Genomic DNA, 18,131 nt, shown 5'->3' with positions numbered 1-18,131 from the left:
CAAGTTACCAACATCAGGAACAAAGTGTTAGTCGCTCAGTTGTGTCTGACTCTTTGCAACCCATGGACTGTAGCCTGCCAGGCTCCTCTGTCCATGGGATTTTCCAGGTGAGAATACTGGAGTGGGTAGCTGTGCCCTTCTCCAGGGGGTCGTCCTGACTCAGGGATCAAGCCCAGGTCTCCTGCGTCACAGGCAGATTCTTTACTATCTGAACCACCAGGAAGCTTGAGAAAATAAACAGAATAGCAAGACTTTTAAAGAAAAGGGAAGATATAAGTTACCACTATCAGGAATAAGACAGGTGATATCACTATAGATATCAAACATCAAAAAGGTTAATAAAGGACTGCTACAAATAGCTATACTCACATATATTTGACAACCTAAATGAAATGGACTATTTCCTTGAAAAATGCAACATATGACAATTCACCCAATATGAAACAGATATTTGAATTGCCCTGTAACTTTTTTTTTTTGGCTGCATTGGGTCTTAGTTGCAGCGCACAGAATCTCTGCTCTTCATTGTAGCTTGCTGGGTCTTAGTTGCAGCACGTGGGATTGAACCCGGGTCCCCTATATTGGAAGTGCAAAATCTTAGCCATGGACCACCAGGGAAGTCCCCCTATAACTTTTAAGAAAATTGAAAATGTAGCTTAAAAACTCCCCTCAAAGAAATCTATAAGCTTGGATAATTTCACTGTAGATGCAGACCTCGGGGTATGTCTCACACCTTGTATAAAAATTAACTTGAAATGCATCATAGAATTAGAATTAACTGTAAAACATAAAGCTCTAACACTTCCAGAACACACACATATACACACACATGAGCAACTATTTGAGATTTGAGCTTGGCAAAGGGTTCTTAGATTCCAAGATATAGTTTTTATGATCCATAAAAGAGAAAATGATAACTTGGATTTCATCAAAATGAAAAACATTTGCTCTGTGAAAGCTCAGTGGAAGAAGATGAGAAGACAAGTTACAAAGTGGGAAAGAAAATATTTACAAACTGCATATCTGACAAAAGACTAATGTCTAGAATATATAAAGAACTCTCAGACCTTAAGGATGATAAACAATCCAATTAGAAAATGAGCAAAAGACATTGAGAGACATCTCACTGTAGAGGATGTAGAGATGACAAACAAACAAAAGATGTTACGCATCACTGACTACTGGGAAAATGCAAATTGAAACCACAGTGGGGGTGTGACTACACCCCTGTCAGGGTGGCTAAAATGAAAAATATTCACAACATCAGATGTTGACAAGGACGTGGAGAAACTGGACTGCTCATATTTTGCTTGTGGGGATTTAAATTAGTACCACCACCACCCTGGAAAAGTTTGGCAGCTTCTTAAAAATATTAGACATGCAATTATCATACAACTGAGAATTTATACTCCTTGGCCTTTTTTCCCCAGGGGAATAAAAACTTATGTGTACACACACACACACACACACACACACACACACCCTGCACAGCAGTGTAGCACACACACACACACACACCCTGCACAGCAGTGTAGCACACCTACACACACACACACACACACACACACACACACACACACACACACACACACCCTGCACAGCAGTGTAGCGCGCACACACACACACACACACACACACACACACACCCTGCACAGCAGTGTAGCTTTAGGGCTTAACCAGGTGGTGCAGCAGTAAAGAATCTGCCTGCCAGTGCAGGAGATGCCAGCTATGCAGGTTCAATCCCTCAGTCGGGAAGATCCCCGAGAGAAGGAAATGGCAACCCACTCCAAGTATTCTGCCCTGGGAAATTTCATGAACAGAGGAGCCTGGCAGGCAACAGTCCATGGGGATGCAAAGAGTCAGACAAGACCGAAGCGACTGATACACACACATACGCATGGTCCATCCATACCATAGCATAATACTCTTCATTTAAAAAGGAACTAAATATTGGTACATGAAACCACCTAGATGAATATGAGAAATATGCTAAGTGAAAAATTCAACTCCTAGAAAGTTCATTTTATTTATGATTTTATTTATGTAACAGTCTTGAAATGACAACCATTATAGAAATAGAGAACATACTGGTCATTGCCAAGTACTCAGGAAAGGAGTCAGGTGAGCAGTGGGTATGGCTTTAAAAGGGGGAATGAACGTAGTGGTGGAAATGTCCTGTATCTTGATTGTCTATATATATATCCTGGTTGTGATACTTTACTGTAGTTTTGCAAGATATCACCATTGAGGGAAACTGGTAATACATCGTATCTTTCTGTATTGTGCTGTGGGTGCATAGTCGCTCAGTCGTGTCTGTCTCTTTGCGACCCTGTTGACTGCAGCCCGCCAGGCTCCTCTGTCCATGGAGATTCTCCAGGCAAGAATACTGGAGTGGGTTGCCATTCCCTTCTCCAGGGGATCTTCCCGACCCAGGGATGGAGCCCAGGTCTCCCACATTGCACGAAGATTCTTTACCATTTGAGGCTTATTTCTTAAAGCTTCATGTGAGTCTCTAAGTATCTCAACATTTTCAAATGCATAATTAAAAAGAAAAAAGCACAGTTCTCTGATTATATTTGTCCTATAGACTACAGTTTGCCAACCCCTGGCTTAAGTGATCTGGTCCCTTCCTGCCTCTCCCTGCTTGCCTTATACTAACCTTGTTTATTCCTGTCTCATGAAGCTTCAGCTGCATTGGTCTCTGTTCCATGGATAGGACAACACTGTTCCTGCCTCAGGACTTTCATACTTGCTATTACTCCTTGGATAACTCTCTCCACTTATATTCTGCTGGGAGATTCCACTTACTGTTCAGGCTTCGGTCAAGTGCTTTGTTTATACCTCTTTGACTCTATCCCCATTCACTTTTTATCATATTGTACTTTTGTTGTACTCATGTATGGATGTGAGAGTTGGACTATAAAGAAAACTGAGCACCGAAGAATTGATGTTTTGAACTGTGGTGTTGGAGAAGACTCTTGAGAGCCCCTTGGACTGCAAGGAGATCCAACCAGTCCATCCTAAAGGACATCAGTCCTGGGTGTTCATTGGAAGGACTGGTGTTGAAGCTGAAACTCCAATAGTTTGGCCACCTGATGTGAAGAGCTGACTCATATGAAAAGACCCTGATGCTGGGAAAGATTGAGGGCAGGAGAAGGGGTCGACAGAGGATGAGATGGCTGGATGGCATCACCGACTCAATGGGCATGAGTTTAGGTAAACTCCGGGAATTGGTGATGGACAGAGAGGCCTGGCGTGCTGTGGTTTATGGGGTCGCAAAGAGTTGGACACGACTGAGTGACTGAACTGAACTGAACTGAACTTTTGTTGTACTTCTTTACACTATGAAATAATCATTTTACTCCCTGTTAGTTATTTGTTGTCTCTCTAGAATTTATTCCCCCTGAGAACAAGGTCTTGCTTGTCTTCTTTACTACTGCATGTCCAGCACCCAGCTTGTATGCTTAGCACTGAGTAGACGTTCAGTACACGTTTGTTAAATGATCCAGTGAAGGGCTTAGATGGATGTGAAAGAAAAGATAAGCTGATAGTCCCACTTAGGTTTTGTGGGGGGGACTGGGTCCGTCCATTTATCATTTGTTCCACTTACCCATTCATTTACCCTTCATTCATTGAGTGCTTATGATGTGCCAGGTTCTGAGCCAGATATTTTAGGTTGTTTTCTCATAGGGTCTCCAGGAATGGCTCCGAGAAAGGCATTCTTATTTCTCTCTTACAGAGGAGGAGCCTGAGACTGTTTCAGAGGGGAAGCACTTGCCTAGATGCTTAGCATCAAAGGCCTTTGTGCAATTCAAGACTGAAATCACCCTCATCTCCAGTCTTGTCAAGTCCCATCTCCAAGCTATTTCCCCTATTTAAAGAAAGAAAGCTGAGGCCCAGCTCGGTACAAGGTCACCGGGCACATGAGTGGTATTCCTGAGAAGTGGTCTGTTCTTCCTCTTCCTAGAAAACAGAATGTCCCTTTGGCTTCAGTGACATCTATCTCTTCCCTGTAAGAAAACATCTCTGACCGAAGCCCCCCTACTTTGATACTCCCCAGTCAAGCACATTCGCAGAATTTCCATTTTCCCATTCAGATTACACCATGCTTCTTCACATTTGCTGTGTAACTAGTTCTCTGTCTAACAGATAGGTGTATTTCTCATTTCTCAATCTGGATCCTAAGCTCCTTAATCATACCCAGAACGGCAGCTGGCAGCTAGCGTCTGCCGAACACCGTGCCAAGAGCTTGATATATTTATCTCACTGTATTAGTTATCTATTGCTGTGTAACAAATTATCCCCAAATTGGGCAGCTTAAAACAAAAAACATTTATTATCTCACACCAGTTTTGAGGATTAGAAATTTAAGAGCGGCCTAGCAAACTCGGTGGCTTGAGAAAATAGAAATGTGTTCTCTCGAGGTTCTGAAGGCCAGACGTGTGAGGTCACCGTGTCAGCAGCGTCCTGCCTCCTCCCAGGGCTCTAGGGGAGAATGTCCCAGCCTCTCTGCCTTCTGGTGGCTGCAGCGTCGGGTGACTTGTGTAACCTCTCTCTGCTTCTCTTTTAAAAGGACCTTTGTGACACTGTTTAGAGCTACCTGGATCATGGGCATGCCAGGGTACTCTCCTCATCGCAACAGCATTAATTTAATTATATCTGTGAAAAGCCTTTTCCGTAGAAGGTAACATTCACAGGTTCCAAAGGTTAGGATGGGGATATATCTTTGGGAGGCTTCCCAGGGGGTGCTACTGGTAAAGAACCCGCCTGCCAATGCAGGAGTCATAAGAGACGCAGGTTTGGTCCCTGGATCAGGAAGATCTCGCCTGGAGGAGAGCATGGCAGTCTACTCCAGTATTTTTGCCTGGAGAATCCCATGGACAGAGGAGCCTGGCAGGCTACAGTCTATAGGTCTCAAAGAGTCGGACACAACTGAAGCAGTTTAGCACGCATGTAGCACGTGTGCATTAGCCTATCACATGACCTCATAGGTTTGCCATAAAGGTTAACTGAATTAAATCAGATAAAGTGCTTAGATTATGCCTGGAGTATAGAAAGTATTGTTTTAAAGAATGAGAGTGGTGGGGACTCAGTAGGGCATGATGGAAAGAATAGCGAATTACCTGACTGAGTAGTGTTTTCTGTTGCCTGGTGAGAAGGTCAGCCCTCCCTTCCAGCACTCACCCCTGAGTCTCTGCAGACAGACAGACCAGCCTCAGGTACCAGCACATGGCGTCAAATGACCCCATGACCAAGTGCCTTTCTGTCTGACACTGAATGTTCTGAGACAAGCGGGGGCCTCCTCTGAGCTTGTATTAATATGTGCAGCACTTCACTCCCACGGAAAATTGATTTTTCTTTTTAAGCACAAAATGTAGCCAGTTTTATAACCTTTCTGCTGCTTGACAAAGGCCATTTATAACCAGCTCTCTGTCACCCCTTCCTGGCGCCAGTCTCCAGTATCTCGAAGAACTCTCTCGTGCATTTGTAATTATGAATTCTTCTTAGGCAAAATTTAATTTCCAAGAGAGCTGACCTTTTTTTGTTATTGTGGGTTTTGTAAATTAACTTTGGGGTGTGTGTTTTGTTATTGATGTTGTTCAGGATGACGGCTTAGGGAGGAGGGAGGGGACAGGGGAGCTGCTTGGGAGGAGAGGAACGTGGGGAGGGCATTTTAATCAGCTGTGTCCAGTGATGGATGAAGAGGGCTGGACTCCGAGTGTTAATCTTGGTGGACAGGAAATGCCAGCCGGATGACTGAAATTAAAACCTAGTACCTCATTTTCTCTCCAGAACGCTAGAGAGTTGGGACTGTGTTCTCCATCTGCTGGACTGGAGATGAGCTCAGCTTCATTAAAATGATAGGAAACTAAATTAAATAAATAGGTGGTTTTCCCGAGGCTATAAGAGCTTCCATTCACAGAGCACTTAGCAGGTGCCAGGCACACCCACAAAAAGAGCATTCGACTGAGGTCACTCAAGGTTGGAATCGGTGAGGTTTTTAAGGAACCAGAGGGCATCCCGTTTGGTTACCCAGAGGAAGGTACCTGTGGCTAGACAGAGGCTTTGAAATCATCTATCCATGGGATCAGTAGCTGGACCTTGGCTGTCAGCTTTAGGAAGGTTCACTTTGCTGTTGTTGTTTACAATACATTTATTTATTTGCACTCGGGAGTGATGCTATTTAGAAATATCACACTGGTGGCCCCTAGGAGGGTGATAGAGAGGAGGGCAGATTGGAGGTTAGCAGACTGTTTAGGAGGCCTTTTGTGGGGATGTATGAGTCTCATTTAGGACTTCAGGCTCAAGGCTGGAGAATCGGTGACACATTCAAGACAGGAAGGAAGAGAAATTGCATTTGATGAGTACCAAACTGCATGCCAAATTCTAAAGTAAGTTATGCAGCCCCTGTGATCCAACTTAAGCTTGACACCAAATCCACCGAAGCAGGTTCTGAGCTTGATTAACAGATAAGGAAGTTGAAACTCAGAGAGGGTGAATAACTTACCCCAGTTCAGGCAGGAAGAAGGGGAAGATCTGGAATTTAAACTCATATTGGTAGAAGCTCTTAAAAATGTATGTGGCTGCCTCCCCAAGTGACACAGTGGGACAATAATAATAAACACAGTACTGATGATGATCCCAGCAAGGTCAGTGTTCATAGCAGCTCACATTTGCTTGCATGGTTGCCATATGAGCCATGGAGAGTTCTTAGCACTCTGCACACACGAACTCCCTTCGTTCTTACAACTTTACAAGACAGGTAGCGACAAAAGTTCCATTTTACAGGTGGGCACACTGAGGTTCAGAGGGGTAAAGGAATTTGTCCAAGGCCACACAGCTATTATTTAATAGTTGGTCAGATAAGACTCTGTTGTTGTTTGTTTGTTCTTAAAGATTTTTTTTTTAGATGTAGACCATTTTTTAAGTCTTTAGTGAATTTGTCACAAAAGTGTTTCTGTTTCATGTTTTGGTGTTTTGGGCCACAAGGCATGTGGGAATCTCAGTCCCCAACCAGGGACAGAGCCTGTACCCCCTACGGTAGAAGGTGAAGGCTTAACCACTGGACCGCCAGGGAAGTCCCAGAGTCAGATAAGACCGTGAGCTGCTCTCTGCAGTCCTGACCCCTGTCCCTTTTCAGGGGGTAAGAGGAGAGGGCGTGATGAGACCACCCCCTCTTCAGCCGTAACCACCCAGCTCCTCTCTCTCCCTCTGAGCAGTGCCCCGAGGAGCTGAGACCCATGAAGGATGGCTCCGGCTGCTACGACCACTCCAAAGGCATCGACTGCTCCGACGGCTTCAACGGTGGCTGTGAGCAGCTGTGTCTGCAGCAGACAGTGCCCTTGCCCTATGATGCCACCTCCAGCACCATCTTCATGTTCTGCGGGTGAGTCTCTGTCCCTGAGGCCCAACCACTCCCTTCAGAGCAGTGGGATGGATGCAGAAAAAAAAAAAAATGTCAGGAACCACAGCCTGTCCCCGGCTGGCTCTGAGCTTCACTGAAATGGCCTTTATGCCTCTGCTTTTTCAGCCCCAAAGGCAAAAGGCAACAGTCTAACCTTTTGGTTGGGGATTGAGAAGGAGAGTGGAAGAAAAAAGATAAATAATTGATTAGTGATTATAATAAACGGTACACACGTTCAGGCTGCACCCTAGGAGCAAGACTTCTTTTCTGTAAAAGTCTCTTGCCCTCTCTGCCTCTACCCCTCAGCCTGGGTCAGTGAATTTGGGAGATGAAACCGGGCATCTTGAAGGTGTCGCTGAGAAACCAGCAGGTGTGGCGCTTCAGAACGTGGGCTTAGCCCAGGCTTTCGACTCTGTTTCTGCAGGGAGTAAGCAGTGCTAAATTCAGAGGCTAGTCCTTCTTTGTCCCCATGTCCCTATCGATAAGAATAATTCATGGGGAGAGGCAAGGTGGAGAGGAAACAGTGCAGGCAAAGCTCAGAAACTTCTCACTCCTGTTAAGAATTCAGCTGAGTTTTAAGGTTAGTATGAGACGGAAAGAGGGGATCACGTTAGGACCGACTTGTTGAGTGACCTGGGACAAGTCACTCTCCCTCTCTGGGCTGCCATTTGACCACCTGCGAGATGAGATCTTTGAGAAAATGATGCCTAATGGTTCTTCCAATTTACCTTATTTTCCATGTTGAAAACGTCTGCAGCGGGACCTCTCCCATGGAGAGCTTCTAGGATTGCGTTTGATCCTCAGCCATCACTCAAGAAAATGGCAGCCTTTTTCCTTCTCTTCATTCCCTTTCTGATGATGTCTTCATATTAGACAACTTGTTGACCTTTTGACATTCTGTGACTCAGAAAAATGATCTTTTGTGTTCCAAGATGGTCAGTCACTGAAGTGTGCTTAGTACTTGACTGGGCTTTCCAGGTAGCACAGAGGTAGAAAATCTGCCTGCCAATGCAGGAGATGCAAGAGACACAGGTTTGATCCCTGGACTGGGAAGATCCCCTGCAGGAGGAAATGCCAAGGTGCTCCAGTATTCTCACCTGGAGAATTCTAGGGACAGAGAAGCCTGTCAGGCTACTGTCTACAGGGCTGCAAAGAGGCGGACACAACTGAGCAACTGAACACACACCTTGCTTTACTAAGATAGAAAAGGAGAATAAAGCATTTAACAAGTTTTTCAGCCCCAAGAACTATGAAAGAGGAGGTGGAGGAATGCGTAAGTGTTTAGTTTCAGTTTAACAGGAAATTAATTTTACCTGCATGGTTCTAATCTGTGGGATCTGGTCTTCCTTCTGGGGCTCATTTCAGGGGCTCCCCACACCAGCCCCAGTTAGGCTTGGTGCCACAGGCGCCTTTGAGCAGGTGTTAGAGCAGCTCGCTGGAGGCCCTAGATATGTATCAGTAAAATAAATAAGAAATAAATTAGTGTGTGCCGACCTGAATTTATAGGGTCTCTCCTCAGCTGAAGTGACTGCAGGGCAGTGCTGAGTAAATTATGCATGGGCTTAGATCTGAGGCCTGAATACTGAATCAGTTGTGTTCTTATCATTGTTATTGTACTTGGGGGGAGGGGTGTTTTTCTGTTGCAAATAACAGTTTACAGCAGGGGACCACAGCAGTAATGGATTTTGACATAGAAACTGTCAGCCTCTTGCATCCATAGCACACCGCCAGGGTCAAGGGGAATCCATATACTTGGGTTCCAATCCTAACCACCTCTAACTTTCTCTTAGACATCAGGCAAGACTCTCAGCACCCTTGACCTTCAGTTTCAAAAATTTAATAATATCTACCTTAATGTAACGATGGTTGTAAAGAGTACAAAGTGCATTTATTACTCCATTCAGGTTAAGTAATGTGTCCAAGGTCACGTGGTGGTAATGTAGCTTGCTGCTTCTCACTGTGTGACCTTAAGCGAGTTACTTAACATCCCTGTGCCTCAGTTTTCTCATCTGTAGAAAAGCGATGATAATAGTGTCTCTCTATAGAGTTGCTATGAGGATTAAATGCATGACATTAATTGCATCACAATTTATTGTTGTTGTTTAGTCACTAGATCCTAGATCATTTCCGACTCTTTGCAACCCCATGGACTGTAGCCCGCCAGGCTCCTCTGTCCGTGGGATTTCCCAGGCAAGAATACTGGAGTGGGTAGTCATTCCCTTCTCCAGGGAATCTTCCCCACCCAGGGGTCAAACCTGGATCTTCTGAGTCTCCTCCGTTGGCAGGTGGATTTTTTTTTACCGCTGAGCCCACCAGGGAAGCCCCTGCATCACAATTTACATTAATATTTATAAAGTGTACAGATTTAGCACTATTATGTATTTGTTAAATAAAATAGCTAAAGTGAATGATAGTAATGACAGCGGGCCCCCACTTGCTCAGTGTCCTGAGGGGCTCAACCTCTTGTCTGTGAGACAAGGACAAAGCAACCGTCCTTGCCCAGAAAGGTCTCTGAAAGTTTTAAGTGAGAATGAATTAAGAGAGTGCAAGTGTGCTGTGAGCTGTTGAGGCTCCTCCAAATGCTGACAAACAGGAAGAAAATGGGGATAAAATTCAGGTCTCCTAAAACCAACTGCAGTGTCAAGAGTCTTTGAAAATTGTCTATTAAGGATGCAAATGAGAAGTTAGCCGCATTTGTTAGAAGCACTATAAACAAAACAATGAAAACCATTAGCAGGTGCTTGTGTGAAAGTTGGTGGAGAGAAGTGGCAGGCTGTTGAATTAAGCAAGGAAAACAAACGCTCACTCAAGGGGACCTTGTTGACTTGTTCAGAGCTCTGTGCCCTTGCTGAGTTTCCTGAGTAGCACAGGTTTCATAAAGCTTTTTGCAGGCAGGTTAATAATAGCAGCTAATACTTACTAAGCACTTCCTATGTGCCATGACTGTGCTAAGTGCTTTGATTTCATTAGCCTGTTGAATTCTCATAACAAATCTACAAAGGAGGTACTGATCTCAGAGAGGCAGCAGTGAGAGATGGCGTGAAGTCAGATCTTAATTCCCTGCCCAGGAATTGAACCTGGGTATCCTGCCAACAAAGGTCCGGGTAGTCAAAGCTATGGTTTTTCCAGTAGTCATGTATGGATGTGAGAGTTAGGCTATAAAGAAAGCTGAACACCAAAGAATTGATGCTTTTGAACGTGGTGTTGGAGAAGACTCTTGAGAGTCCCTTGGACTGCAAGGAGGTCAAACCAGTCCATCCTAAAGGAGATCAGTCCTGAATATTCACTGTAAAGACCGATGCTGAAGCTGAAACTCCAATACTTTGACCACCTGATGCGAAGAACTGACTCATTTGAAAAGACCCTGATGCTGGAAAAGATTGAAGGCAGGAGAAGGGGACGACAGAGGATGAGATGGTTGGATGGCATCACCAACTCAATGGACATGAGTTTGAGCAAGCTCCTGGAGTTGGCGATGGACAGGGAAACCTGGCGTGCTGCAGTCCATGAGGTCACAAAGAGTCAGACACAACTGAGCAACAGAACTGAACTGAACTGATCCTGGATGAGAACCAGGAATCCTAGGCCAACAAGGGCTAAAGGCTGTAAGCTATTTTCCCCTGGATCTTTGCCCCCAGTGAAAAATACATTTATCACAGAGGCAGAAACTGTAAATCCAGATACACAGTTATTATTAGGGACACAGCACAACAGCAAGTGGGAGAGGACACAGAGAAACAGTTCGTTTAGATGAGGTAAAAGCAAAGCAGAGATGCAAGCCGGGGGTCAAAGGGTGTGGGCCTCCCCCGGGAGGAGGAGCGTGGTAAAGAGGTGGTCATTTCTATAGGGCAGTTCTCCCGGAGTCAAAGGGTGTGGGCCTCCCCTGGGAGGAGGAGCGTGGTAAAGAGGTGGTCATTTCTATAGGGCAGTTCTTCTGGGTCTTCTTCTTCCTCCAGGCCAATGATCTGGTTTCTTTTTCCACACTTAACCTCCCCGGGGACACTCACTCCCCTGTGTATGCAAGCACCCCTCAACCAAGATGGATCTCAAAATGAAGGCTTCTGGGAGGAGCGAGACTCATTATGGCCTGGAATTATCCCCTGACTTTTGATCCACAAGGAGCCTTTCTGCGCATGAGTAGTGTCTCTCCCTTGTCCCAAAAGAGTGGGAAGGGAGATCCCTTAATCATTTACGGAGACAGGGTTTTGCCCCTTTTTGTTCTTGCCATGACTATTCCCTCAAGGTGTTGACAAGATTCAAACACTGGCTAATTTACCTTTGTTGCTTCCATTTCGGAGGGCAAACAGGAAGCCAGCTGTAAATGCCTCAACTGGAGCCCACCTATCTCTTGTCTCAGGAAATGCAGTCAGGAAGCTGGCTGGTTGTAAATGTCTAACCTGGAGCCCCTCTATCTCCTGTATCAGTACTAGCGTTATGATTGTGATTTATTGTCCAGACAACCAGGCACAGAGGGGCTCAGTGACTTGCTTAAGGTCACACAGCTGGTAAGCGGAGGCCTCAGGATTTAAGCCCAGTGTGTGTGGCTCCCTTATCTGACATCGCAAATCACTAACCATCTCTGAGTCTCTCGTTTCGCATAGAATCAGATGTGATTCCAGCAGCATCAGAAGGATTGGATGAAATTGTGTGAGCACAGAGACCAGCACACTTGGGCACTCGGTTAGTGGTAGCTGTGATGAGTCTAATAGGTATAAAAACATCTCATTTCATCTCCCAGTGGCTGAATTGTATGTCCTGCTTACTGCTCTATCTCCAACACGTTAGAACAGTGCCTAACACATGGTAGGTGCTCATTTAATACTTGTTAAATGAAGTTCCTCAATTGACATGGCTAAGGAAGCTGTTCGCAGTCCAGCCTTTTCAGTTGTATTTCCAGCTTTGTCCCTATTCCTGAATTATGCGTCTCGGTTTCAGCTTCTGGAGTTTTCAACATTGTACCCTCTGCCTCTCCTCCATCTCTCCTCCTCACTGCCTCTCATTTCTCCCTGGCTTTATCTTGCATGCTGTTTTATTTTCAAGTCTCGGTATAGACGTTATCTCCCCCAGCAAGTCTTCTCTGAGCCCCAAGAGAAGGGCAGGACCGAGATGTGCAGTTACCATGGAGCTGGGTATATAATGCCTTGTCCTTCTGAGTGGATAATATTTAAATATTAGCTTAATGCTAACAGGGGCTTCCCAGGTGGTGCTAGTGATAAAGAATCCACCTGTCAGTGCAGGAGACCTAAGAAACCGGGGTTTGACCCCTGGGTCAGGAAAATCCCCTGGAATAGGAAATGGCAACCCACTCCAGTATTCTTGCCTGGAAAATTCTGTGGAAAGAGGAGCCCGGTGGGCTACAGTCTATAGGGTTGCAAAGAGTCATACATGACTGAGCAACTGAGCAACCACACGCACGGTGTTTATCAGACGAGGCTAGGGCGTGCATGGAAAGGACTGTTTGTCTTGTCTTATACACATATATGCACATATAAATATATTTATTTTTTTATTTATGTTTTCTTTTCTTCCCTTAGGGCCCTCTTACCAAGGAAGGGCCATTGATGTTTTGTCTCCAATTCTAACTGATCCCAGTGACATCTTGACACCTCTTGCAGATTGGACCTCTGACTTTCTGTCCTGGTTGTCAGCCCCTGGTCTGGCCAAACTCCTCAAAACTAAGTGAAATAGCCTTTCTCTGGGGGTCTCGCAGCCTCCCATGCCCCTCCACGTTGTGGCCCAATTGCTGTGTTGACTTACCTGCTTTTCAGCCTGGTCCCTGTCACACTGAACATGCCTCACGAGCAGGGACAAAGTCTTAATCACCTGCGTGTCCTCATTGTCATTCCACACTGCTTGCTCTAGGACTAGTTCAAAGCCATAATGGTTGAAGTAAAGAATTCTTCCACTAAGATTTGTTGCACCGACTCTGTGCTTGGTGGTTGGGATGCTGACAATGCAAAGAAGCATAGAATACAAGTCCTTGCCCACCAGGGGCAAAGTGGACTCTGGGGCCTGGCGTTTGAGCCTCAGTCGGTCCTGATTGATCATGGTAGCCCACAGGTGCTCGTATGCTAAGAGACGCAGGTGGGTTTGAGATAGGTAGGTTGAGAAGGTCATTGGCTACTAAGATGAAGCATGTAGGATGAATCTTACGGGTGAGGAAGCATTTCTTCTCTCTAAAGACTTATTCAAGTTACCTAGCAACCAAGTTTGTTTCCTTTGTACACATGTGTTTACAGTGTGATGTTATCCACATAAATCCAACCTATAAAAGATGGATAAAGATAGGACAGATCAGAGCCATTTGTAAGGAGAGAAAGGGAAAGGGAGAAAATGATTTCAGGAACCTGGAATGGGAAGGTTACTCAATAAGAGATCAGTTTAGCTCTGGTTTGTCCTGGTTACCAAAGTGAACAGGAGAAAACAAAACAAAACATGGTGGATTATACAATTGTACTTGTTTGAAAAAAGGAAGTTTGTAGTTTTTTTTGTTTTGGTTTTTTTTGGGGGGCGGGGTGGTGGGAGGGTATGGTTTGCTTTGTGTCATTTTCCAGAGGATACACTCGTTTTCCTGACATAATTTGCAAAGAGAGATGTGTCCTATATATGTACCTGTATAAGAGGTGGTGAGCAATGCCATCAACATGTTTGAAGTTTCAATGTTTCTTAGATCATTTAGAGGAGAAACCTGAGGCCTGGAATGGTCTCACTGCCAGTGAGGAGGTGGAATTAGGATAGGAGGTGTCCCTAGCTACTCTATTCTGATCTGAATATATCCAGTTCAGTTCAGTCGCTCAGTCGTGTCCGACTCTTTGCGACTCCATGAATCGCAGCACACCAGGCTTCCCTGTCCATCACCAACTCCTGGAGCTTGCTCAAACTCAAGTCCATTGAGTGGGTGATGCCATCCAACCATCTCATCCTCTGTCATCCCCTTCTCCTCCTGCCCTCCATCTTTCCCAGCATCAAGGTCGTTTCCAATGAATCAGCTCTTCGCATCAGGTGGCCAAAGTATTGGAGTTTCAGCTTCAACATCAGTCCTTCCAATGAACACCCAGGACTGATCTCCTTTAGGATGGACTGGTTGGGTCTTTTTGCAGTCCAAGGAACTCTCAAGAGTCTTTTCCAACACCACAGTTCAAAAACATCAATTCTTCTGCGCTCAGCTTTCTTTATAGTCCAACTCTCACATCCATATATGACTACTGAAAAAACCATAGCCTTGACTAGACAGACCTTTGTTGGCAAAGTAATGTCTCTGCTTTTTAATATGCTGTGTAGGTTAGTCATAACTTGCCTTCTAAGGAGCAAGCGTCTTTTAATTTCATGGCTGCAATCACCATCTGCAGTAATTTTGGAGCCTAGAAAAATAAAGTCAGCTACTGTTTCCATTGTTTCCCCATCTATTTGCCATGAAGTGATGGGACCAGATGCCATGATCTTAGTTTTCTGAATATTGAGCTTTAAGCCAACTTTTCACTCTCCTCTTTCAGTTTCATCAAGAGGCTCTTTAGTTCTTCTTCACCTTCTGAATATATTAAATGTGTTTAAGTATAATTTGAGCTTCCCAAGTGGCACTAGTGGTAGAGAACCTGCCTGCCAATGCAGCAGAGTCAGGAGACAGTGGTTCAGTCCCTGGGTTGGGAAGACCCCCTGGAGGGGGAACAAAGGGCATCGTCTTCTTCTTAATTGTATTCTTTTTCCCCCCTGCCCTGGGATTTGTTTCCCTTCCCTATTAAAGTTTCTAGTCTGTGGTTTCAATACATAATTTTATTGATTCCATAAGCCAGTAAGGAATGAATGAATGAGCAGGTAAATACATGAATAAATAAGAGAATTTGTACGAGTGCCATTTGTATGAATGCCTTAAGAATTTGTATAAATGCTATTTCTTTTCAGTCCTAGCTTCCCTTTTTTTTTTTTTTTTTTCAAAACAAGCAGTTTGGAAGCTGTCCTTTGTGCCAAAGTGGAATAGCCCTAGATTTGAAGGAGGAAGATCCCAGTCCACATCCTGGCTTTTCCAAAGTGCTCGTGTGATCTTGGCCAAGGAATTTAAAAGGCCAAGCCTCAGGGTCCTTAGTGGCAATGTTGGAATGAAAATACCCATCTCATGACATTGCTGGAAGGATTAAATAGAGCATGCTCTTGGCTAAACACATACAAGATTTCATGGTACAATCTCTGAAGCCCCATCCAGTTCTAGTATTCTCTGTAATGTGATGGATGTGTCCAGGGTAACACATTCATTGCCTTCAGCTAAAATGCCCAGTTTGTATCTTTGTACTTATTTTATGTTTTTCATTTTGGCATATGTATAAATATAGTTTCATGAGGATCTTGGCTGGTTTCCTGTGAGCCTACACTCTTTAGAATTTCTGTAAGAAAATCTCCCAGACGACAGAATGTTCCAAAGGAGCTGTATAATTATGTTGCATGGTACAAAAATAAGATTTAAAAAAAAACCAAAACACAGAAACCAATAACTAAATAGACCTTTGCATAAATCATCGTGTGCCCCAAGGTGGCTTGGGGGAGAGAGCTGCTCATATTTTAAAACTCAAAGGATCATTCGCCTTTCGAGTTCCATTTTTGTTCTTGCTCTCTCTCCCTCCATCTTTAAGGGTCTTACTATTAATAAATGAACCCTGGCCTTTTATCTTCCTTCCTTCCGCTCCTGCTATGCCAGTCTTTCCCTGGCCCCAGGCAGAAGGAAAATACCATGCACCTACAGTTGTAACATGACTGAAGTGATACACATTCACACACACTCACACACAAACATATGCTCTCACGCACACATTTATATACACACTTCTTGAAATATGAACTCCAGGTTTGGTTCCTAACATGACTAGGGACAAGGTATATCTCCATGGGCAAGTCACTTTACTTTCCCAAACTTCAATTCTCTTGTCTGAAAATGGGAGCACCACCTCCCTTTGAGAGTTGTGTATTAGTTTCCTAGTGCTTCTGCAATTCATTACCACACACACACCTTAACACAATATCAGTTCAGTTCAATCGCTCAGTCGTGTCCAACTCTGCGACCCCACAGACTGCAGCATGCCAGGCTTCCCTGTTCATCACCAACTCCTGGAGCTTGCTCAAACTCAAGTCCATTGAGTCAGTGATGCCATCCAACCATCTCATCCTCTGTTGTCTCCTTCTCCTCCCACTTTCAATCTTTCCCAGCATCAGGGTCTTTTCCAGTGAGTCAGTTCTTCGCATCAGGTGGCCAAAGTATTGTAGCTTCAGCTTCAACATCAGTCCTTCCAATGAACACCCAGGACTGATTTTCTTCAGGATTGACTGTTTTGACCTCCTTTCAGTCCAAGGGGCTCTCAAGAGTCTTCTCCAACACCACAGTTCAAAAGCATCAGTTCTTTGGCGCTCAGCTTTCTTTATATTCCAACTCTCACATCCATACATGACTACTGGAAAAACCATAGCTTTGACTAGATGGACCTTTGTTGGCAGAGAAATGTCTCTGCTTTTTAATATGCTGTCTAGGTTGGTCATAACTTTCCTTCCAAGGAGTAAGCATCTTTTAATTTCATGGCTGCAATCACTATCTGCAGTGATTTTGGAGCCCAGAAAAATAAAGTCAGTTACTATTTCCATTGTTTCCCCATCTATTTGCCATGAAGTGATGGGACCAGATGCCATGATCTTAGTTTTCTGGATGTTGAGTTTTAAGCCAACTTTTTCACTCTTCCCTTTCACTTTCATCAAGAGGCTCTTTAGTTCTTCTTCGCTTTCTGTCATAAGGGTGGTGTCATCTGTGTATCAGAGGTTATTGATATTTCTCCTGGCAATCTTGACAATATAGATTTAATTAATCTAAGACAATATAGATTTATTATTTTACAGTTCTGGAAGGCAGAATTTCTGGAATCTAGAGATCATCAGGACTTTGAGGCCAGAGGCACAGTCCCTGTGTCTGTCTGTTTATCTGTCTTTCTCTCTTTCTTTTGCTGTCAAGTTGTACCTCCTTCTCCGCCCCTGATGCTCTTCTCTACCTCGTATCCTCCTATAAGGACCCCTCTGATTGATGCCTCAGTGGTAAAGAATCTGCCTGCCAGTGCAGGAGACTCGGGTTTGACCCCTGAGTCAGGAAGGCCTCCTGGGGAAGGGAAATGGCAACCCAATTTGATATTCTTGCCTGGTAAATCCCATGGACAGAGGAACCTGGTAGGCTTCAGTCCGTGAAGTCACAAAGGATAGGCCATGACTTAGTGACTTAATGATAATGATGATTACATTGAGCCCACTCAGATAATCCAGAATAACCATCTCATATCAAAATTCTTAACCTAATCACATTTGCAAAGTTCCTTTTACCATGTAAAGTAGCATTTCATGGATTCTGGGGATTAGGAGGTAGATATTTTGAGGGGACCATTTCTCCATCTGCTATAGTTTGCAATAAGGAGAAAATACAGTCATACACAGAAAAAATATTTCCCTAGACTGTATAATCATGAATGGAGGAATGAGCTTTGATATACATATCTGTGCGTGTTCATACATATACACATATATCTACATGTATGTGCATATACGGTGCACATATTGCACTCATTATATGTAATACTTGTGCTTGGATAAATATATAAAGTTATATATTCAAAATACATGCATAATGCATGTTTATATGTATAATTTATTTCCAATGAATGGAACAAAGAATTTCCCAATTAAGTAGTTTGCAGCAAAAAAAAAAAAA

General features: G+C 44.2%; 1 protein-coding gene across 3 annotated transcripts in view; it reads left to right on the top strand.

Moving 5' to 3' along the window:
* The window catches only part of ASTN2 (astrotactin 2), a 989,820-nt gene that overhangs the window by 619,962 nt on the left and 351,727 nt on the right, over positions 1 to 18,131 (top strand). For all 3 annotated transcript variants that reach the window (XM_081575818.1, XM_081575813.1, XM_081575806.1), the window contains one exon: positions 7,221 to 7,387. In XM_081575818.1, coding sequence (XP_081431944.1) covers positions 7,221 to 7,387 — 167 coding nt within the window. The remainder of the gene's footprint in view (positions 1 to 7,220; positions 7,388 to 18,131) is intronic.

This window comes from Giraffa tippelskirchi, chromosome 1, assembly GCF_054371585.1.
Source record: "Giraffa tippelskirchi isolate mGirTip1 chromosome 1, T2T-mGirTip1v1.2.pri, whole genome shotgun sequence".
Lineage (NCBI taxonomy): Eukaryota > Metazoa > Chordata > Mammalia > Artiodactyla > Giraffidae > Giraffa > Giraffa tippelskirchi.
Note: the sequence above shows the minus strand (reverse complement) of the source record. Positions and strands in the feature narration are given on the sequence as shown.